Source organism: Sparus aurata, chromosome 17, assembly GCF_900880675.1.
Source record: "Sparus aurata chromosome 17, fSpaAur1.1, whole genome shotgun sequence".
Taxonomy (NCBI): domain Eukaryota; kingdom Metazoa; phylum Chordata; class Actinopteri; order Spariformes; family Sparidae; genus Sparus; species Sparus aurata.
This window is the reverse complement of record NC_044203.1, coordinates 31,503,217-31,526,144: the sequence shown is the minus strand read 5'-3', so window position 1 is coordinate 31,526,144 and position 22,928 is coordinate 31,503,217. Positions and strand designations below refer to the sequence as shown.

At 43.1% G+C, this 22,928-nt stretch overlaps 1 protein-coding gene across 4 annotated transcripts in view; it reads right to left on the bottom strand.

Annotated features, from left to right (window-relative positions):
* The window catches only part of rgl2 (ral guanine nucleotide dissociation stimulator-like 2), a 36,271-nt gene extending 16,262 nt beyond the window's left edge, over window positions 1-20,009 (bottom strand). Inside the window, exons 1-7 of one of the 4 annotated variants that reach the window (XM_030393242.1) lie at window positions 19,796-20,009; window positions 15,794-15,954; window positions 5,018-5,065; window positions 4,514-4,597; window positions 4,248-4,414; window positions 2,298-2,354; window positions 1,212-1,408 (exon numbers count right to left, since the gene is read on the bottom strand). In XM_030393242.1, the coding sequence (XP_030249102.1) occupies window positions 1,212-1,408; window positions 2,298-2,354; window positions 4,248-4,414; window positions 4,514-4,597; window positions 5,018-5,065; window positions 15,794-15,946 (706 nt within the window). In that variant the 5' untranslated portion in view covers window positions 15,947-15,954; window positions 19,796-20,009. Of the gene's footprint in view, window positions 1-1,211; window positions 1,409-2,297; window positions 2,355-4,247; window positions 4,415-4,513; window positions 4,598-5,017; window positions 5,066-7,619; window positions 7,641-7,886; window positions 8,152-15,793; window positions 15,955-19,795 lie in introns of those variants that run through there. The other 3 variants (XM_030393241.1, XM_030393243.1, XM_030393244.1) reach the window with 3 other exon arrangements.
* Window positions 20,010-22,928: the final 2,919 nt, after the last annotated feature.

Below are 22,928 nucleotides of genomic sequence, written 5' to 3'. Positions count from 1 at the left end.
ATGTTAGCCTCGTGGCTATCGATCGCCTCCTCAGCCCGGCTGGAAGCAGCCGTCTGAGAAAACTGAATAAAGTTGGTCACTGTTGGTCTTGGCAGTTCCGTCTTTTTCTTCTCCCTTCTCCATTATTTTTGTTTTTCTCTTGTCTTTATTAGTTCTGTTTCCTGTTTTATTTCGGCGTCTTAACTCTCCTCTTGTTTCAGATCCCATCCTACCCTCTGTGTGTTATCCCGCCACTGTGTTTGATCCCTGATGCGTAACACCTGTCCCTCGTTCATCCTCTACCTCCCTTGTGTATATCGCCTGCACGCTCCCTGTCTTCCGTGCCAGTTCATCTTTGTCTCCCAGTAGCAGACGTTCCAGTGTTTTTTTTTCCCCTTGAGATTTCCTTCCTCGAGTGTTTGACCCTGTTTTTGTTCCTGACTCTCTTTGCCTCTGCCTGATCCCTTTGTGTCTGTTCGCTCCGCTGACTGATCTCCTGTGTACCGAACCTGATCCCAGTAAAGATTTTTCTGCCTTTGTACCTTTATCTGTCTTGCATTTGGGTTCTTTATCTAGTGTGTCAGATCTGGTCATGTGCAGGTCCTGGCATGACAAGGACATTCACTCAAGAATTAGCTAGTGGTTAGTTTAAATCAGTGGTTTTCTCAGGTCATGTGGTCATGTCATGTGGGCCTCTGGTGCACTTTTCACATTACCTCCCACAAGAACTGAATCATACCATAATCAGGAAGAGCAGCTTTTAAATTATGAAACAGGCTATATTTGACATAAGCAAAAATAAATACCGCTCTGCCCTCTTCTCCCCCTTATGGACGGCCCTGATGCAATAGATGAAATTCAGAGAGTCGCCACAGTTATTACAGTTCATCCCGAGGGACGATTTGAATATTCAAAATTTCAAGGCAATCTATTTAATAGTTGATGGAATATTTCGGAGACGGAGACAGACCGTCGTTTCTATCCACGGAGCAACAAGCTGAAGGATTCTGACCATTTGGTTTTCACAGCGGAGAAGCTCTCGTGTCTACAACATTTCAGCAAAATTATCAAATGTTCAAGGATTTTAAACAACCTTGTAGGCGCTCTTGAGTTCAGAAAACCGCTCCGATGAAACAAACTTCTGAAGCGGTCTGATTTACTCCGAGAGGACGAGACAACCTCATCTACTGTGGTCTTAACAGTGTCATTTCAATCCCACTTAAAATACAGACCTTTATGGGCCTCCGGGAGCAGGGCTTTCTCGCTGAGCTCCTCGGCTATCCTGAGGAGGCGAGCGCGGAGGTCGGCCGCAGACGAGGAGTCCTGAGGGAGGAGGGGAGCGAGGCGCAGCAGGCGGGAGGGCTCCCCCAAGCTCTTAAAGTCCTCGGGATACTCGGAGAGCCACGTGCTGAACACTGTGCACACCGCTCTGCAGAAACGAGGAGAGAAAAATGTTAAAGGAAGGAAGATTTTCTACCTTTCCTTACTGACATTCAAAACTGATTAAGCATTCCTGCAACGTTGGACTACATATTTTATAGTTGATAATCTTTTGTTTTTCAGGCTTGGCATCCAGAAAGGAACAACAAGAAATCAGGTCCGACCTATAGCTTGTAAGTTACGAGAAATCAATCATCAGATTTCACTGGGAAGAGGAAAAGGGGAGGCATGATCGTGGGACTCTCATCTGTTCCCTGGTTTAAACCCCCCCGAGCTGGTGCAGGTTTGCCGGAAGCAGATAAACAAGCCCGTTTCAGATTGAAATTGATTGAATGTATTGATATTTTCCAGCACATCAAAAACGGTTGCCAAGAAATCGCGTTCTCAAGGGGTTTAGACAAGAAAAGCAGCTTTAGAGATGAGTCTATAATTTAGTGGATGCAAAGGATCAGGATTGTGTGCTTTTCACAGAGGCTGAGCGTTGAGCCTGTTTGAACAGCGAGAGCCAACAGCAAGAAGGACCTCCGCTAAGAAAAGCACGGGATTCAAATGATAGCTGACATCAGCATGCGAGAAATAATAATTAAAAATATACACTTTAAAAATCATGATACTGGTGGAAACGTGTGATTTGTTAGCTACCGTTCCCAACAACGCAGGTTCTTTTCTGTGAGACTAAATGAGATCTTACATTCTCCTAAATTAAAAATCTGAACATTACTGATGGTTTGCACAGTTTTACATAAACTACATGAAAGAAATAGTTCCTTGAGATGGTTTGGACTTCCTGTCGGTAGCTTTTGTTCTGGTGTCTTCTCCTGATACGGCCCACGGCTCCACAATTAACACAAACATGTCACGAGTTTTCCAAAACTCACTTATTGAAAGCTTGTCTCGTCTGGCTCCTCTCGCTCTCCCCAGGCGGGTTCTCCAATCTGTTCGCAAGAAAGTAAAAGTTAGTGGAGCTGAACAAGAAAAATTCAGAGGCGTCAGAGTCATCCACTTTCAAATACGTGCATCTGCTGCGTCTTAAATCAACCGAATGCTTAAAGCGAATACATTCATTTGCGGTTTATGTTTCTCAGGGTGCTTTTCAGCAAAGGTGTCGTCCTCATGTTTACTGGTAAACTGAGCATGTCACCAGTTTAAACTGGCTCCTACATTTTCCAAACAGGTGCTTCATACAAAAGCCTTCATTATTTAGTAAAGACTTGATATCAGAACCAAAAGCCCTCAGATGAAAGTTTTTTTGCTGAATTATGCTGCAGGAATTTTAAACAGAATCACAGCTAGTTCCTGAATTGTATGTCTAGAAACTGCTGTTTTAAATTAGACTCTAGCTGGCAAAGCTGAACTCACACCTGTTTATCTTGTGGAACTGGAAATTAGATGTACAGTAAGTTGATCAACATGTTTTTTTGACGACGCCAATGTAAACATTTAACCGCACTTTGGCGTCTTATAACCAGCACTGTGGCTGCAAAGATGACAGAGTCTGTCGGCCGGTCCAGCACTTCTATCTGAAATATCTCAACATCTACAGTACACGATGGAGAGGCACAACATTTTATATTGACATTTGTGGTTCCAAAAAGGAAGAATCCTGCCGACTTTGTTGATCCCCCGACTGTGTTGATACCATCAAATGTGGTTCAAACATTCATACTGCCGTCAGGATAAACTGTAATTTCATCAGGTGCCATTTCCAAGTCAAAATCTTACTTTGTCTAATAGTTAAACTTATGATAGTGTTCATTTTGTCAGGCTAATGAAGACGATGACTTCATATTTTCTGTTTTCCATGACTAAGATGACAAAATGACGAGAGGGCGCCACTTTTTTGTTGAGGAGACTAAACTGTAAAATAAAATCTTTTCTCTATTCTTGTTAGATTTAAATATCATGGACTGTTTTCCTTTTTTTTGTTTCGGTGCATCAGTCTCACGTCGGCTGCTCCAGGCACCACATCAGGACGAAACAATGAGCACAGTCAGGACTCAAAGGATTATTTCCGATGCTCGAAAGGCAAGTTTGTCACGTGCTTCTGGTGACCAGAAAAAGGTTTAAAGACTTTCTTCTGTCTGGGCAGCTGTCTGTGTTTAAAAAGAGAAGCTGTTGATTCATGTTGCATGTGTGCGTATCTGTCTCTGATCGACCATCAGAGCATTAAGACCTGACACTTTCTGCAAAACTGCACTCGTAAGCATTCAACCTGTGTTTTTCATTAGATAGTGATGAAATAAAATCATACGTATAATATGGAATTGGACCAGATTTATAGGAATGTTCAATATAATGACTAAAAAAATGTCAGTTTTCATTGACTAAAACTAAAAACTTGACTAAAAGATCATGATATGGTCGACCTTACACAATAAAAACACATGACTAGGACTAAATAAAACGTAGCCTGCAAAACTAACATTAACATAAGACTCAGCTGTGTTCAGTGCTAATTTATTAGCATGCTAACACCACTCAGGTGGGGATGAAGGAAAACATGACACCTTCTGAACATCAGCATGTAAGTGAAGTTGTTGATTAGAGCAGACTAAGAGTCTCTCTTCTGTCCTCCATTCACTTTCTTTTCGTCTTCCTCCACCCAGTCTCCCCCGGGACAGGATCAGTCTGAGACTTCATCGCTTCACACCGCACAGAACCGAGCCCGACAGGATGCCGACAGCTGCTGTGGTTTCTGTGCATCACTGCACCTGAGGCTGCTCTCACACCAGATCTTTAACCTGCTGTGTTTTTTGTTCTCTTTTTGTTTAAACCCCTCCCCTGAAAACAAACGTAACTGCGCTGATCGCAGACGAACACCCCCCTACCTGTCAGAGAGGATGTCCAGCACTCTCTTGGTGGAGGTGAAGGATCGATACGTGGAGAGGAAGATGGTGACGAAGGAGGAGTCTCCCATGGAGAATGAGTGGAGGAGGTGGAGCACCAGCTTCTCCTCCGTCCCGGCTTTCACACACTGGGAGCGAGACATCGCCGACTGGAAGACGACAGGAAGGAACGAGAGAGGAAGTTACGTCTTACTGCAAATATGAGGCCCTTTTCTGCCGCTCGTCTCCGTCCGTCATGCACGACTCACCATCGGACTGTTGAGGGAGCCATGTTGCTGTTTGACCACCACCGTGTAGATCACTCCATCCTCCTCTTCCTCCACCACCGTGGACTGTGGAGCACAGAAACCGGGTCAAGTCAGCGTTCATGTGTCGACTCTGGATTCTCTAGACTACACTGAGCAAACAATCTGTTTGGCTGTTTGGTGTCACGGGAAAAGTGTTTTCAGCTGATGTTGTTTCAAAGCCCTAAATTTAACTTTGTCCTTTGTCTGAACTAAACAGACTCGCTCATTAAAATAATTACCCAGATATAATCTGTTCAACAAGAAGACACCCAGGACCCGCGTATGTTTAATAAAAAGGCATAAAATCAAGCTGCTTTGAGCTCATTCGTCACATCCTACATGGAGCTGCTGTAACGATCCCGTTTTAGCCTGCGGGGAAACTCCCTGACACAGTTACCCCGTTTCACACTGGGTACTGACTCACAGGCACATTATCACCGACATGCTACACTGCGCTGGCCTTACCAGATCCAGAGGACAGTACCAGGTGGTCTTCATTGGTGAGGGCTCTGCCTGAGGAAGACATCCAAACAAAGCAGCTGTTATTAATACAGAAGCGCCAATTTGTCTTGTAAGATTAAAGCTACTGAACACAACATGTGGTCTCTCGGCGTACAGGCCGAGGCAGCGATCGTCCGTGTTTTTGACCTGTGATCAAACTAATCCTGACCCAGAATCACAGACTGCTGCTGCCCTTCAGCCACAGAATGATTTTCTTTCATTCGATGGTTTTATTTGATTAATTTCACAGTACACTGATGCACAAACTACTCAAAACACACACATGTTATACAAGTAAACGCGTTGCTTGCGATCTGCCAGCGCAACTACCTACAGCTTCCACACTAAAACTCACTGCACAACTTAAGCTAACATGCTTATTGCTTTTGTTCATATAAGCTTTCTCCACATCTTTCTTCATTCAATGCTTCTTTTATAAACTTTGTCCGACATTATCGCTCATTTTATTCCTTTATTCCATCCCGATTCAAAATATCAGAACATTTGTTTACAGTCTTTGATTTTCCGTGTGTGTCGCCTGGAGACGGCTGCAGCTGCGTGTTGCACAATCCGATATTATATAATCACAACAAAGCTGAACTGTGAACGTTTAAGAGGTCGTCCAAAAAAAAAAAAAACACATTATCAAGGATAAGTATCGTGAAAGGGAATTTGGTTTGTGTGTCCGTCTCTGCCTGGACTTCTTTTTTTTGGCGGATGGACACACGTGCATCACTAATGTTATTAATGATAAAAAAAAAAAAAAACACACATTCAGCTGCGTCACACAGAGCGCCTGTTGTGTGCACAAGATAAAAAAAAAAACATCGTATATCAGGACTTTGAGGGCGAGGTATGCAGCAGAATTTGGGCTGATTAGTCTTATAAATATTACGCAGGCGCCACACATTTTTCAACAACAACCTACACAGAATGAGCTCACATTTAACGATATCTAACATAGAAATCATTGATTAACAAAAGAGGGTTAGGAGTTAAATGGCGCTGTAAATGCTGAAAAACATATAATCAATGTGATTTTGATTATCTCTCAACTAGGTTTAGTCTACTAGAGCGCGAGTGGCCTTTCACATAAATATCTGTATTGGAAAAAGATCCTCGATGGGAAATTTCAAATTATTAAAATTTTACGCGCACTGGTGTCCTTTTACACAATAAAGTCAAATATCCTGCCTCGGTTACATATCTGTGTCGCAAGTGTTTGACGGCCACATGTGAAGGATCATTGCAAGAAAGCCAATATCGGCCAATATATCAGCGTAAGCCCCACAAACCCAGTATCGTTCGAGCTCTAAAACTAATAATCCACTCCATTTAAACTGCCCACGACCAAATTAAATAAATATCTATGAATGTGTCTTGGCAGCATCAGCGCGAAGCCTTATCAACGACTACATATTGACACAAACTGTTCTTGGATACCACGATAGCAGCAAGTCGCAGTATGTTTGCTAATATTACAAGACATTTCTGATGAGATGGAACGTAACTTAAGTACGTTTACTCAAACGCTGTAGTTGAAGTGGAGTTTTGTGGGGGTTATATTTCTACTTAGATACATTTCAGAGGCAGATATTGTACTTTTAAGCACATGACATTCATCTGACAGTTGCAGTTATTAGTTACGACACGAGATTATCCATTAAAATAAACATAGCAATAAAATAATTTGTTTCAGGATTGATTGCTTCCTGATCTTTGTGGCATGTGACGCCCACAAACATCAGTGTATGGTAAAGTTCAAAATGTTATTATTACATATTTTTATTGACATTTCTACTCGAGAAAAGGTTCTGAGTGTCTTTCCACCGCTTTTAAAGGCCCACATTTCCACATACATACATACAGAGCTTAAATGAATAATGGAAGATCAGCGTTTGGTGTTTCTTAGCATGTAAACTCATCCTCAGCAAACGATATTCTAGATGGTGTTTGTTCTCGCGGTGAAGGAGCCGTCAGCCGGTGTTGTGTCTTGTCGGTGGGTGGGTGGATTCTGCCCCGTTGTTTACATCTGGACCGCAGGCTGCGCGTTTTAGTAATACACCGATCAATAGCACTTTACACTTCTCCCGACACTGATGGTTTCACAGCCTTGACTTTCCATGATCAAATATGTATGAGTCTGTGTGAAGTCATCCCGGTCCGTCTGGCGCAATCTCCACACCGCTTTAGACGATGTGTGTGTGTGTGTGTGTGTGTGTGTGTGTGTGTGTGTGTGCTCGTCGTGAGTCAGTAGCTTCTGCTCTACAAAAACACATGAGCAGCACCATGGAAACATACTGAGAGCAAACACACCAAAAATCTTACAGGCCTCTGAAGAAAGTGACGCTAACGACTGTCCTGTATCTTCATTCATTTTGCATGTGCTGACTTGTGACTTTTTCTCGCTTGCAAATTCAACGATCACATATAAGAGACAAGAGGAATATCCGCACAGACGGCAGAAGTGGCTGAGCTCCGGTACTCCCCCCCCCCCCCCCGCTCGTCCTATGGTGTAATTAGTTGTAATAAGCACGTTAGCCTCTGTTAGCCCCATTCAAATTACCTTGACTTGGCTCGATCGAAGGTCAGTGCAGCAAGCCGGCGCTCCGCGCAATTCAGAGAGGGATATCCTACCGCACTAAATTATGAAGTCTGCGTATCAAACCTGTTATTCTACCGGATATCTCCGCTTGCTTCTACGCAAATCTGCCTGCGATTCTATCTTTTCCATGAACTCTGCCACACACACACCCACACACACACACACACACACACACACACACACACACACAAAAAGGAAAAAAAAAAACAAAATGGTCTCACAAGTTACCTTTACTCCAGCAAGTCCAGGCAGGTAGCAATCCCTAAGCTTTCTGGAAAACTTCAGGATAAAGGCACCAATAGTATTTCCACTTTCTCCATTTTCACTCATCTGTCGCTCCCTCTTCGTCCTCTCTCGCTCGATATTTGACCAAACTGCTGCCTATCTCGCTGTCAGTTGACCTAGATCTGTCTGTTTACGTCCGAACGCTGGGCCTGTCTGCGTCTTGTGGCTCTAAATCACAAAGGCACACCTGAAGCAGGAGCTAAGTCCGGCCCCCGCGAGCCTGCATCACCTGGGCACACCCATAAGACACACACACACACACACACACTACAAACAAAGAGATAGGTATATGTTGAGGTTGATAGCACAACACTCACTCCCAGCGAGTCACCTTTCACGGGCAGAATGCGGATGAAACACACTCACATACAAAAACACACACCGCTCACACGAATACAGACCCTCATCAATGCACACACACACACACACACACACACACACACACACACACACACACACACACGTTGAGAGACAAAGCCCTGAAGCTATTTCCAGAACAATACCCCCCTCTCTTCTCTCCTGCCTCTCTCTGTGTCTTTGCAGATGACCTTCCCATGCAGATAAACCAGTTTAACTGAGTATCCTGTTTAATTCAACCCTGTAGGCCGCCGTGCAGTTTAGACCCACAGCTCTTCACACTGGGGTTTTTTTTTTTTTTTCATCTGGAGGCCTGACACGCCGTTTGAGCAGTAAGAGGCCTGTAGTCTCGTAACGAGAGGGTAATAAATGCTCCGACAGCCACTAAACCAGGAAGCAAGCTGTGTTTGTTTAAGGGGCTAATGGCATCGCAGAGTGAAGCCATGTTAACTAGGTGGAGACTCTCACAGATGTGTGAATGTGCGGAGGGCAGCTAGCTAATGAGTCAGTCAAATAACACAGCATGGATAAATATGATAATATAAGCTATTTTCATTGATTTCTTTATGGCCACTTAAACATAACATTTATCATATGAAGTTACGTTGCAGCTAATGTGTTCGCAAACAGTCGCCTTTTGAAATAACCAGGAGACACAGAGCAACATTAGCTTCAGCATTAGCTTTCATCTGGAGTCCTGTTTCTCGCTAATATAACTCACATATACGCTCTACTTTTAGCTCTGTTTTTGTCTCCACCAACTTGAAAACAAGGCTATATGTGGCTCATTAACTACTTAATGCTAGGTGCTAACGCTGACTGCAGTGTACTGCAGGTTCACCAAAGCTTGTTAGGCTAAAAACAGCTGGCTGTTGCAGCAGGATACGAGGTCGATGAGAACGGTGATCTAAAATTAGTCAAGTTGCAACGAAAACAATAAGCTAAATGTTAAAATCCTTGGTACAAATGAGATGAACTGCAAAGATGGGCAATTTCACATGACATATTGTCATTTTACCCATTGCCTACACAGAAATATGAATTACTGCAGCTTTAAAGGTGGAATATGAAAGAATTTTAGCTCAAAACAGTCAAAAAATAAACTTCAATCAGTAAAATAACAGTCGACATCAGGGCCTGAAAACCTCCTTCTCCTGGTGGTCCAAAGCTCCTGTGCTAGCTGTGGGTTGGGCCGCTAGCTGCACAGCTAACTGAGCTAACTTCCTGCCAACAAGTTGACAGCAGCGACAGTTAGCAGCTGTTAGCGGTCGCTCTGTGGATATGCTGCCCCCTATTTGTTTGGAGTATGAATTCAACAGGTGGCCAATTCTTACATATGGCACCTTTAAGTATGCAGAGATATAATTTTATCCTAAAGTCAAGTCATCCAGGTAAATAGAGTGGGCGAAAAACGTTAAAAGCAAAATGCTGTGTGAACTACTTCAGGAGTGAAGCTGTTAATGTCATTAGTCATCCTAAAAAGCCAGACTACACAGAGTGACTTGTATTTACTCTGACTTAAAGCCTGACATCACCTACTGTATCATTAGGTCCCGCTTGACACAACTTGCAGAAGCTTTATTTAATCTGGGTTTATAGCTGTAGTTATAATCCTGACCATTTTGTAAACTTCACTGATCTGAGGCTTCATTAAACACTCTGAATGTGCCGATAGAGAATAAATGCTTAAAGGTCCAGAATTGTGTTTTCATCACCTTATGAAGGGTGTTCAGTTGGCTCCAATGTACAACATCACCCCTAGATGCCACTAAATCCTACACGATGGATGGACCATTAAAAGGTCTTGAACATACTTCTTATTTAGCAAACAAACACTGTCTGAGCTTGGTTAAATGCTGTAGGATCATATAATTCCCTCCAACGCACAACGTCTCTCAAAGCTCTTTTTCCGGTCACTTTTCTGGCCTCTGGCAGTTCAGCAGCACAGGGACCCTGTGGGCCTTTATCACAGACACGAAGAAAAACCAGTACCCCGGCTCTGACAGCGCTGGTATATTGAGATAAAACCAAATTCAGCGGAGCGTCAATTGGGTTCGCGTTCTGACACCAGGCTGAATCTGGGTCAGAGAAGCCAGCCTTCTCTGCAGAGGAGCTTCTCAAAGGGTAATAGGTGTGTGTAATTTTGGAGTTCAGCTGCTTCAAAGGCCGGTGGATAGGCATCGTGATTACAGGCCACTGCAGCGGGTGGCACGATTTCAAAAGGACTCTGCAGCTGCTATTAGGGAATCTCGACTAAGAGTTGACTTTTCCCTCACGTACCATTGTTTTTGCCATCTCACTCTTTGTTTGTGTTCTTTTGAAAGATGGGATCTTCTCGCAGGGCCCCGAGCTCTCCTTTCTCTTAAAGTTCCCCCACCCCCAGCCGCAAGCAGGAAGTACATAATAAGTTGAGACAAACACAGGAAGCAGGACGTGCTGTCGTGTTGCGCGGCTATTTTTCTTCCCCTCTCCTTCCATCACAAGTCCAAGCTGCGTCAACCTCTGCTCCCGCACGACTACGTCAGCAGAAGGGCAACAGGCAGGAAGCCAACTCTCCATTTTCACCCCCTGGTTTTTCAAAAACAACCAGTTCCAGCCTTTTTTTTTTCTCAAACAGAATCCATGTAGTTGGACTTCCGCTGTGCCAAAAAAGCTTTGACTTTGAACAAATACACACACCGCTGACGCCCTTATTTACAACCCTGCACAAGTCTCTCCACCAAACAGGGGGTCATAAATACATCTTCTGAGGCTTTATTTAAAGATAACCATTGTTTTTCTGAGTGGTCAGAAACCCCGACCTCTTCCTTCCTATCTTTCTCCCTGCTCCTCTTCTCACGCTTTCATCTACGTATCCCTCGGTGCCCGTTATCTACTCTCTTTCAAGTAAAACTCTGTGGCATTAGAGCCAAAGCTGTTCTACTCCCCTTAAAGGAAAAAAAAAACCCCTGTGGATACTCTGTTTCTGTAGATATCATCAGTATGTGATGTTTTGCAAGTTAGTTTGAAGGGAAAATCTTACTTTTCTGTGTTCAAACTTTGCCTTAACCTGGCTGCTGTGATTCGACATCAGTGAGTGATTTCTTTTGAATTCCCAGATAAGAGGCTTTCATTTGTTCCTGTCAGTCAATGGTGAGGTTATGTGTGTATTTACAGCAGCTAACTAGCCAGCCGAGGAATATGGGGGTTAAAACATACGGCCGAAAGTGTGTGGACACGCAAACATGCTGAACATGTTATTCCAAGACCACTGGCTTTGATTAGACAAAATAAATAGTGGATGAAGGTTCAAGGCCTGAAAAGTGAAGCGGCTTAAACCTGCATTCTTTAAAACAGCCAGCAGGAGACCACCTGTCTGATAACATATAAGCTTATGAGAAAACAACCCTACTTCTCACTTGATTTATGACCTCAGTAAACAGTTTCCTCATGAGTTTATGGTCTCAAGCAATAGTTTCAAGTCTTCTTCATCACAGCATGATGTTCATTTTGTAAATCATGGTCCCATTTAGAGTTAAATAGACGATAAGCACGGTTGCTTTCGCTATTTGGGGCGCACAGTTCCACCCTCTCGTCTAATTTTGTCATCTCTGGATCCAAAAACCCAAGATGGTGAGAGCATCAACTCAAGGCCTCAAAACCGTCGTCCACAAAACAATGGAGGATGTCATGGTTTGGTTTACGCTTCCTCTCGAGACAATTATTTCTGTCACTTTTTACGTATACAACCGAGTGAAACACTATGAATGACTTCCTGGAGAGGCTGTCTGAGGATGTGCTCTGTTTTCACCCTTTTTAAACAACATCATGTCTCCATCCTCTCTATGATGGCCGACCTATCGCACCACCTTCAAGCTGTAGCCATTCAAAACACTTTTTGCCTCCCAGTGTGGTCAGGCCCAAACCAGGACTTTGCTCTTACAGCTGGTGTTCCAGTTAAACCCGTGTGTGCTGGGTAGAGTTGAGGTCAGGTTAAGTCCTTCCACACACCAGTATGCTACTATTACCTTCATTTAAATTAGGGGTCCAGCCCAAACCATACAAAACAGACACAGACCAATACTTAAGCTATAAATGTTAAGCTGTAGCATTTCTATTTCTGCCCTTCACGTGAAACACATGCGGTCATCACATGTGTTTCAAAAAAGGAGTTCTTAACTTGTAGTTTGTGCTCATCGAAGGATAAAATGTAGATTTAATAGCTGTCATAAGTTGTTGTGTTTAAACTCGCAGACTTCTTCCATCCCCTTGTGGACCATCTACTGCAATCGTGCCGCCTTTCTCTGAAACTGTACGTTTCGTCGTTGTCGATAAATGGAGCAGCTAAATGTGCTGTATCATGTAAAAGGTGTCTTGTTATCTTTGGGAAATAGGGAACGATTTGCTCCGTATTGCATTTCTGTGTCATGGAATGAGAAAGGAGTCGAGATTATAAACGAAAGAACGCACGTCAATGGGATCAAACGGTTTTATATACATGTCACAGCTCGTCCACGCTGGCCTATCACAAAATGTGCACTTACACAGACGTGAATGCGACACCTGTGAAGCGTTCAGATGGACTCTTCTCATGAAATGTTAACCCACTTGAGGGACTCGTCTTATAACAGCCGGGCCCCTTATTCAAAATGCCTCTTAGCTGTATGTGCATCCTCGTCTACTGAGGCTACCTTCACATATTTCTACTTTCTCTGTGAAGGATTTCTTGTAAATTGTTGAATATCTACACAAAATGGTGAGTTTGATTTAAATCTCAGCTGACAACTCTTCAGCAGCCGCCTTTGAAATATCCTGTTCTTTTGAAACCATTATCTACATTCGGCCAGTTCTCCTTTGAGAGCTGCAAAATACGCCGGCAAGCAAAAAAAGAAAAAAGGAAACAGGCTTAAAAAAATGCTTCATCAATATCAGTTACCATGCCGAAGTGTCAAGGTAGGTGTTAGATTCGATTTTCACCTCAAGAAATGAAACCGAACTCGAAAAACGCAATTTGCCTCTTTCGCCTACGAGCTTCGCTTTTCGCTCGAGGTTGCCACTTCATGCATTCTGACTCACACATTCAGGTTTGCTCATTAAAGAATGAGCGAGTGGCTGTATCGGGTTCCACTCGACAGACTGTCCTTGGAGACGGACCCGTGATACTGGATACTGTTTACAGGCAGAGCAGGTGTACACCAGCATCGACCAGCCACACCGCCACATACATTATTTACTGCCAGGTCCAGCAGCCGCCACGTGACGCGGGCACGGAGGAAGTCTGCTCATTCGGAAAGAGAGTCAGGGCAACTTCTTTTTTTAGCCCTGAGGAGTTTCTCGAGGGCCGGCGTGAAGTAAAAAACCAAAGAGCCATTTGTAGGTCATGTTTGGTGGGGGCCAAGAGAGCTGGTCAGGAGAACATCATGACTCGGGGGGGAATGTTTTGTTGCTTTTGTTACTTTAGCTCAGCTGTAGATGTCAAAAACATAAAACTGAGGCCTCGTTTTCATCCTCACTCTCATTTTTAGTCAGCTGGTCTGAAACATCTCCAGTGACATTAGCAATGGATTTCTTTTTCTCGTTAAAACAAGACGTCATAAAAAGAAAACAACACCTCAACTGTGTGCGAAATTCAGACAGCATCCAAATAAAAAGCTCCTGATAAGGTTTAACGAGCCTCACTATCAAGTCACTAAACATTAACAGAGGGGAAAGGTCGTGGGAATTTCACCCGTGCCGTAAACCTTCTGACTTCCTCAATTTTAGTTCAACTTTAGTCCACATCACATGTGGCTTAGGGTGGGTGAACACGATGTTTACCTGGACACAAACAAACTTTTATGCAGAGGGAAAAAGAAATATCCAAAAAGTGCATTACATCACTACATTCATGCCAGTGCTTTGAGCTAAATGCTAACCCCGACATGCTAACAAGCTCATAATGACCATGCAAACATCCCGAGGCTAAGCAGGTCTATTGTTTACCATTTGCTAATTAGCAATAAAGTCAAAGTGCAGCTGAGGCTGATGGGAATGTAATTAGTTTTGCAGGTATTTGGTCATAAATTAGAATTTTGACATGCTGATGACACTGAAGGGAAAATGTGAAGAGGGATCACCAACGTTATCACAACCCATCCTGACGGGGACATAAATAATACAACTAATAGTTTCTGAAATACGTCATTCAAAACTGAAAATCTCAACTTTATGGCTGCGCTACAGGAAAAGTCAGAATGAGTTATCCTCTAAAGACCAAGGAGGTTTGTACGGGCATCCGATACCTGCTGAGATATTTCAGTCAGGATGAAAGTGGCGGACAAACAAGCTGACTGAAAATGAGAGTCAAAGTGAAACTGGGACTGTTTGGTTCCCAAAATCCCGTCAGTATCGTAATTACAATTACAGTGTGACTGAGAAAGGCTTTGCTTTGTACGCACTTTTAGTAAGAATAGGACAGCAGATTTTTTTGAAGACCAACGCCATAATTCTATTGTTTACTCAATATAAAATATGAAACAGGAATATGAAATAAGTTACGTCTTGACTAACGTGGAGAAGTCGCGGTTAGTTCAGACTTTGATTTAATAACAGCTGGACGGAGAGGAGCGACCAGCGGAGAAACAGTTAAACCAAGTAAAACTTGGCAAAAACTACTGCATTAATACAGGAATAAAATCTGTTGTCATGATGTTTAAAGCTGCAACGAGGAACTTTCTTTTTTTGTTGTTGATTCTGGCGTCCCCTGTGGACAAAAATGAAACAAAATAAACTTTGTTTAGCACCGTAACACCAGACTACAGAGCAGCTTCTCTCCTCGGACTGTGAGACTCCTGGATCAACCTCAGCAGTCCGTCGTAAAAAAAAATAGTTTTTATAATACAGAAGCAACAGTATTAAATTGGGACTGTTTCATCGCCAGTTAAAAGTCTCCTGCAGCAGGTTATTAAGTTTAAATTACTTCAGGAGATGAACAGTTTGGTTCGTGAAGCTACGATGTTTTTGCCGTGCTTTCAGTCCGAGTGCCACTATTCCTTTGAAAAATGGGTTTAATTTTCGTCTGAGTAACTGGTTGAATTCACTCAGTTAATGGAAAATAACAGCGTTTGGGTCGGTCTGACGGAGAAGCAGTAAATGTATGTCATCTTCATTTCTCCCTCTCTCTCTCTCTCTCTCCGTCTGATTCACAATGACTCTTTTCCCTCAGGGTTTTTTTTCTGAAAACCAGCCGACCGCATCTGCTGTTTATTCAAGAAAAACTGGTGGTCCGACGCAGCTTGTGCGGTTTCACAGAGGACTGCCTTGAAATGCTGTTAGCTGTGTCGGCCGACGGGAGCCGTGACAAATAAAAGGTATCCCCTCTCGAGGAAAAACGAATAAACCGGGCCGGCGGCACAAAAATAACAACAGCAAATAAGCGATGTGAGAAACGCTACAACTTCATCTCACCCTGTGTAACGCGCTCAAGTGACAAAGTGATGGATGTGTTCCAATGAGGCTGAGGAGAAAACACTCACCTGTGAGGCGTCCAATTCGTCACTCCCCCTCCCCGATTGGCTGCTTGGAGTGCCGCTATCCGGCGGCAAGGGCCTGTAGCCAATGAGGGGGACCTCGTTTGACTCCACCCCCGGCAGGTCACAACCACCTGTTCGCATGTTACGGGGCAGCATGGCGCCGGCTGCCGGAAGGAAGTAGAGAAAAGGAAGTTAGTCGCGGTCTGTTAGGCAGCCGTTCAGGTAATAATACACATTAGTAATAAAAAGTAACATTTACAGCTCGTCAGACTTTATTCAACTTATAAATACACTCTTAAAAAGTGTTTTAGTATAATGCTCGCACTAATATTGTGACTTCCTGTGTGTAAAACAATTCATTTTACTACTGTCGGTTTCTTGGATTCAGTGAATGATTTTAAAAGAAGTGGGAAGTAATGAAGTGAAAATACTTTGTGCTTGTACTTTTTTTTTGCAACTTTTTCTGACTTTTTAGGTTCATTGCGCTACTTTTAATGCCTTTTTTTAGGGGGAATCATCAATTATTTTTATTTTGTGTCATTGCACGCCGCCTTCCCAACATCCCGAGACTGATTTCAGTGCATTACAGCAGACAGTAGACGGAAGAAGACGGAAACAGACAGAGAACGGGGAGAAAAGTCGTGTTAGTGTCTCGCATCTGCAGACCTCTGCCCAGAGTTCTGCCCTTATTTTTTTCAATTTGTTGCTGCTCTGGACGCTTTACCGATCCAAGATGTTGGTATTTGACATCCTGGGAATGAAACTCATCAATCAGCTACCTTTCTGGTGTGTTTTTACGAACAGCTCGGGGAAAAAAAATCCTCCTGATTCTCACTTTAAGTTTAACAGTCTTTGAATTATATTAATATCATGTTTTTCGGTTAGATCTTCTACTTGAGTGCAGAACGTGTATACTTTTGGCACCAACTCTGGATTCGAGGTTCGAAAATACATTTCTGATCTGCCGTTCTTGTACATCATGAATCATCCAGGCTCTGTCAGCTCGTCTGGCACATGTCTGAGTCTGAAGCTCGTTCTCTGCACATCACATATCTGAGACGCACTCCTCTATACCTTCAGGTTTCACTTCTGTAAAAGTGCGGCTTGATACTCGTCTACTCATCACTTCCTTTCATTGACTTAATTCAGGACATTTCACGCACATTCTGCACCGCACTTTCATTTTTACACTTTCATTTATTCTGTTTTATCGAGTCTGCAGTTTGTTTTTTTCCCCTCTGTTTTATTTCACTCTTCTTAAATGTTGTTTGTGTCTTTTTTTTTTTTAATCAGGTCTTAAGGGACCGTCAGGTGCCTGCATGGGTATTAAACAGGTATTGCTTGCTATAAACAATCCTCCGTGCGTAATGGCCGTTAAAAGATCCCTCTCTGACGAGCTTGAGTGTAAGTGACGGAGGACGAACTCCAAAGTTCTCATTCAGTGCAACGTTTTATTCAAAAGTATATCTGAAGTGAACATGCAGTTCTGGGATACCTTTTTTTTATGTCTTATGTCACAATTAAAACAAAATTACACGCCAATAAATGTATTCCCACTTTATTTTCTGTGATTGACTTGTGATTTGTTGCGATGAATACCGGCTAAAGATCAACGCAGGCTGTATCAGGCTTTTTTAAAACGGATCGGCCTCGCTGCAGGGAGCTCTGGAGGCCATTTCGTGGATAATTTGTTTAACACGTTCACTGTGCCGGACAGCAGGTCAGGATTTGCATAGCAACCCCTCCTTCCATTTCCCCTTTCCCCCGCTTTGGTATTTGGATTGCCATGAAGATAAACATCTAGTAAACAATGTTTCAGGAAGAGAGGTGCAGAGGCGGGAGAGGCAGAAGCAGAGGCAGACGATGAAAAAGACGCTATTTAAATGTGACTTTTGCCAGGTGATTATACTGAAACCTCTGCACGGAGATTCAGTCGTTAATAAACGATGTGCGCTTTGCAGTTTCCACTTTGTTTGTGAGCAGAGGACGGCTGTCAGGTGGCTGCTGGAGCTGAAAACACACAGAATCAATCCCCCTGAAGGACCCCTGTGGACTCTCACAGCGCCTGATGAGAAAGAGCTAAAAAAGCCTTGAGTGTGATTTAAAAATGTGCCGGCACTCCCAAACTTTCCATCGTGCTTTTGTCCCCCTGCAGACTCGCAGCAGTGTCGACTCTCTTTCATTTGCTGAATGTTTCAAATGTATGGAGAAAGATGGTGTGTTGATATAGATTAAATAAAAATGACAAAGTCACTGTAATGTCTCATAGAGAAGAGCTACAGTGTGGAAGCTTATGTGAAGTATTATTTAAACTAAAGATCTTTATGTGCACGGTTACATTCAGAAACATCAGCATTAGCCTGAGAGAACGAAGGAGGACGGACTTGAAATTATAAATGAGGTTCAATTTTGCTTTTGCCGTCCTGTCGACGAGGATGTCAGGATGTAGATTTTACATTAATGGTGATTACTTTTGGCTGGATGATTATGAAAATCTTCACGAAGGGAACGAAGCGTGGGAGAGAAGAAATCTTACAATTTTTGTTTTGTAATAATCAACTAAATCTTTCAGACAGACAGAAAGAAAGAACAGTTTTGACATTGAGCACATTGAGCACTGTGTTGCAGAGATATCTATTGAAGTCAGCATGCTAACCAGCTAGCCTATACAGCTCCTTGTGTGGCCAGAGTCTGCTAATGCTGCCGCTCGGTTTACTGCAAGCTCCCAGGAAGAGCGACTTGGACTCTTGGAAGTACCCAAACCGTGTAATTACATCCTCACATGATGCACAGGGGCCCCAAAGATACTTTTTTTCGTAAGCTTATATTGTGAAAGAAGCAACTGTAAAACGGTGGATACATTTTTTTGAGTGCAAAATAAAATATAACTTGAATGCCACACAAATGCACAAATTAAAAAGCTTTGAATGACGATGAAACACGTCATTTAGCGGGGGATGTGACGCTCTATTTTACAGCAGCTTCTTTCACAATGTGAGCCAAAGGAAAACATGTTTTGGGGCCCCAGTGCATCACGTGACGTTATAATTACACAATATGGCCACCACAAAAGTCGGCTTCAAAGCCCGGCGCTCTTCCTGGGGGACGGATCCGGACAGGAAGCTCGGGAGAACCGTGGAAGTGTTGCTGTTCACGCTGCTAGCACAGGAGCTTTGACCCAGGGCTAGCTGGTTAGCATGCTAAACAACATCACATCAGAGCTTTATCACAATTTCAGTTATGTCTTAAATGTTATCAACCTAAACTCATGCATGCAGTTGCACCTCTAAGTGTGCAGTGACAACAGCAGCTTCAACTTCTGGAGTCTTGTCAATCATGATGGTTGGAGGGCTTTTTTTTTTTGGTTGTTGTTGTTGTTGTTGTTGTTGTTGTTGTTGTTGTGCAGGACAGGACAGACAAAAATACCCCAAAACCGGTATCATAATCACTTAAGTTGTCGCCACTGTGGGGTTTGTTTCCATGTTGCACAAGAAAACTCAGTCACAGTTTGCATGTGAGAGAGAGAAGGAAGGACACACGAGGGCCTGCAGGGAAAACAAGTCAGGAACAGTGCAGCTTATGATCTGACCAACGGCTGTGCAGCCTCCTGAATGGCTGCTATTCACTGCCTCTGACCACATATGACTGGAGTGTACACACACACACACACACACATTATATATACAGCAGTAACTAGGCTACAGTTAAGTCACACCCTATAATGCTCCTTTTCTGCACATTACAGCAGCCATAGGGTGGTGCTGCAGTCATGAGAGCTCTGTCACAATATGCTGCTCTGATAAGAATAGACGCTTTGAGGGCTGTAAAAGTTTGTGCGTGCTGACACTCCTGTTACAACACACAGCTCTGTGACTGATGCTTCCTACTATGAGTCACTCGCTGACATTAAGGCCCTGGAGATTTAAATAAAATAATAATAGTAATAATAAAAAAACATGCGATACACAAATGAAGTGGAGGAAATAAGCTGTGGTTCCAACTTACCTAGAGCCGAGTGTCACTCGCGGGATGTGGGCTGTTCCGGCGGGGCTCGGGCTGCATCGGGTGACCGCCGGTGCTGCTGCTGCCGCTGCTGCTGCTGCTGCTGGATCGTCGGCCGGGGCTCAGCTGAGGAGAGTCGCGCCCATCTGTACCACCGTCACCGACGACAACGACGAGGGAGCTCCGTCCTCCGCCTCGGCCCCCCCCCCTCCACCCACTCTGTCTCCCCCCCTATCAGTGTCCACACGCCGCTCGTCTGTCCAGACTTAAGCAGCTGATAGCGCACTTTGGATCAGGCTGCAAACTCCCTCTCCTCCTCTCTCCTCCTCCTCCCTCCTCCCTCCTCTCTCCTCCCCCCTCCTCCCTCTCCACCGTCGCAGTTCCTGTATGTTGTGCACTCAGCGCCTTTGGCAACAGCTCGGTGTCTCCGGGTGGCTCACAGTGCGGGGACGGCAGCGCAGCACACCGGCCTCTGCGCGCCGCTCCTCCGGGGAAATGTCACCTCAGGGAGCGAGGGAGACACGCGCACGGACGCATTTCCGCACCGTCGGCTCGCGCGCACGCACGCGCACACATGCGCTTTTATTGTTGCCAGCCACAGTTTTTAACCCTCGTGCAACTGTTGAGACACTTTATGTATGATACTAATTATTTATTTTATAATTATTGGATCTTACTGGCTGTATTAATACATTTTGCATACATTTTGGATAAAGTGTTTTGTTTTAAAGAGGTCATATTATGCTTATTTTCAGGTTCATGCTTTTATTTGGGGGTCCTGATAAACCAGCTTTACATACTTTAATTTTCAAAAAACACATAATTTTTCTCACATGGTGCATTGCTGCAGGACCCCTTTTCAATCTGTGTCTTGAACGCTCCGGTTTAGCAACAGAGTGAGACACCTGGCTCCTGTTCAATCTCTGTTGAGAGCTGCACATGGGCATTACTTTACAGGCAGGATGTAGCCAATCAGAGGCAGAGTTGGGCCAGTAGGTCATGCTGAGCAAGGTAGTATGATCTAACAAAAGGCCGCTACAGCTGGTAACCATGCTGCGGTACAGCCCTATATCAATATATATATATATATATATATATATATATATATATATATATATATATATATATATATAAATAACTAGGCTATATAACGGCTGTTACATAGTGATGCATGTAAGTTACAGAAGTAAAGGCTCGACTCCAAATCAGGTGTTTCATGCAGTGCAGGAGCAGAGTAACTCTCTTTGTCAGATAAAATGCTGAAAATTGCACAAAATGCTCTACGACACAATAAAAGAGATGCAAAAGCCCAACAAGCATAATATGACCTCAGCCTGAGCTCATGTACAGGGCCGTAGTCAGAATTTTAGAAGTACTGAGATCTTTACCTACATAACTACAGCCCTGCTCACATAATGTCTATAATACATTGTGTATATTACAGACAGCTACAACTGTTGCACATGTTATGAACCATTAAAACTTTGTATTGATGCCACTACATGTCATAATCATGCAGCCCGTGATATTAGGCTTTTATTTTGTGGTCCTGGATAAGTTTTTGTATTTAAAGGGTTAAAAATTCTGAAACGATTAATATTTTTGGTCATTATAACAACTGACGTTGGTTGAAAAATGTAACCCATTAATATGTAGCATTTTATAGCAATCATTGACATGGAACCTTTTTTGTACCGAATGTGGTTTGAGTAATCTTCTTCACCTCGTGTCATCTGATCCTGAGCTAAACCATAACCCTCAATCTGAAAGGCCACAGACACCTTGTTTGAATAAGTTTGATCGTGTTTCTTACAAATCAAACCTTAATTCTAATCATGCAAATCCTAATCTAAACTCAGCCTTAAAGAAACAGTTCACCTAAAAGAGAAAATTCACTATTTTATCACAGGTATAAAGTTGCAGAAAATGGAAATAATCAAGTGAAGTACAAGTTCATCAAAACTGCACTTGAGTAAATGTACTCACGTTACTTTCCATCACTGGAGTCGATCGATTATCAGATCCAATATTCAGCATTTCTTTGATTATCAAAATCAGTGTTTTTTAACCCGATTCTTTTTGAAATGGATTAATTTTATGATGTGATATTCTGATTTTGATTCAAGGGGCAATCTGCAAAGTAACAGGTAACTAAAATATTAAAATAAATGTAGAAATAGATTTTATTTAATTTTTTTTGCAGAAAATGGAATCCTTACCACATCATATACTCAGTCATGGAATGTAACCATGTACATTTACTCAAGTTCTGTACAGTTGTATGGTATTTATACTTCATTTGCTGCTACTTTACACTTCCACTTCGCTACAGTTTTGGTGGCTAATATTGTACTTTTTACTCCTACTCTAGATTCATTTGATAGCTTTAGTTTCTAGTTCGTTTGCAGATTACATGCTGCATGAGATTCAGAGCAGCATAATTTAAAAATGCATTTATTATATCAGCAGTCAGATAAAACAACACAATCGAGTCTGATGATCAGAAAAATGCTGAATACGGACTCTTACTTGTGCTGTCATACAGTCATACTTCAAGACTTTTACTCAAGTGTTGGATATAAAATAGGCCCCACTGACTCCATCCGACCATGTGGAGGTTGAGGCCTGTTTGATTCCAGTCTGCCACTTTGTGACCTCTCATCACAGTGCAGGAGCATCAAGAAGTTCAACATGTCATCTCCTTTTTCATTCTAACATGTTCAAGAGTCTTGACGAGGTGCAACACTCCAGAATTAAAGCAAACAAACAACAGTTATATCTCATAAATCGCATGACGTATAACCTCAGTCAGGATGTAAGAAGTGGCCTTGAACGCCCCTCAGACCTGCTGCCTGATTGCGGTGCTGCTGCAGTCCTTGTATTTGCTCGCCACCCAGTGGTAACAGTGGGAAATTGGCACTTTAACACTCTTTTAATCTGCCAGGGGCCATTTTGAACCGCACGGCGGTGTTACCGCACGGCTGAGTGGTGGGAGTGAAATGTGTAAGACGTAAATAAACAAGAAAAAGACACAAACAAGGCGAAATAAACAAGTAACACCTTGAAGTGGATCCATGAGCCTGCAGCCAAACCTCACTGTGAGTATCACCTGCTGCACAGGACGCCTCATTAAAAC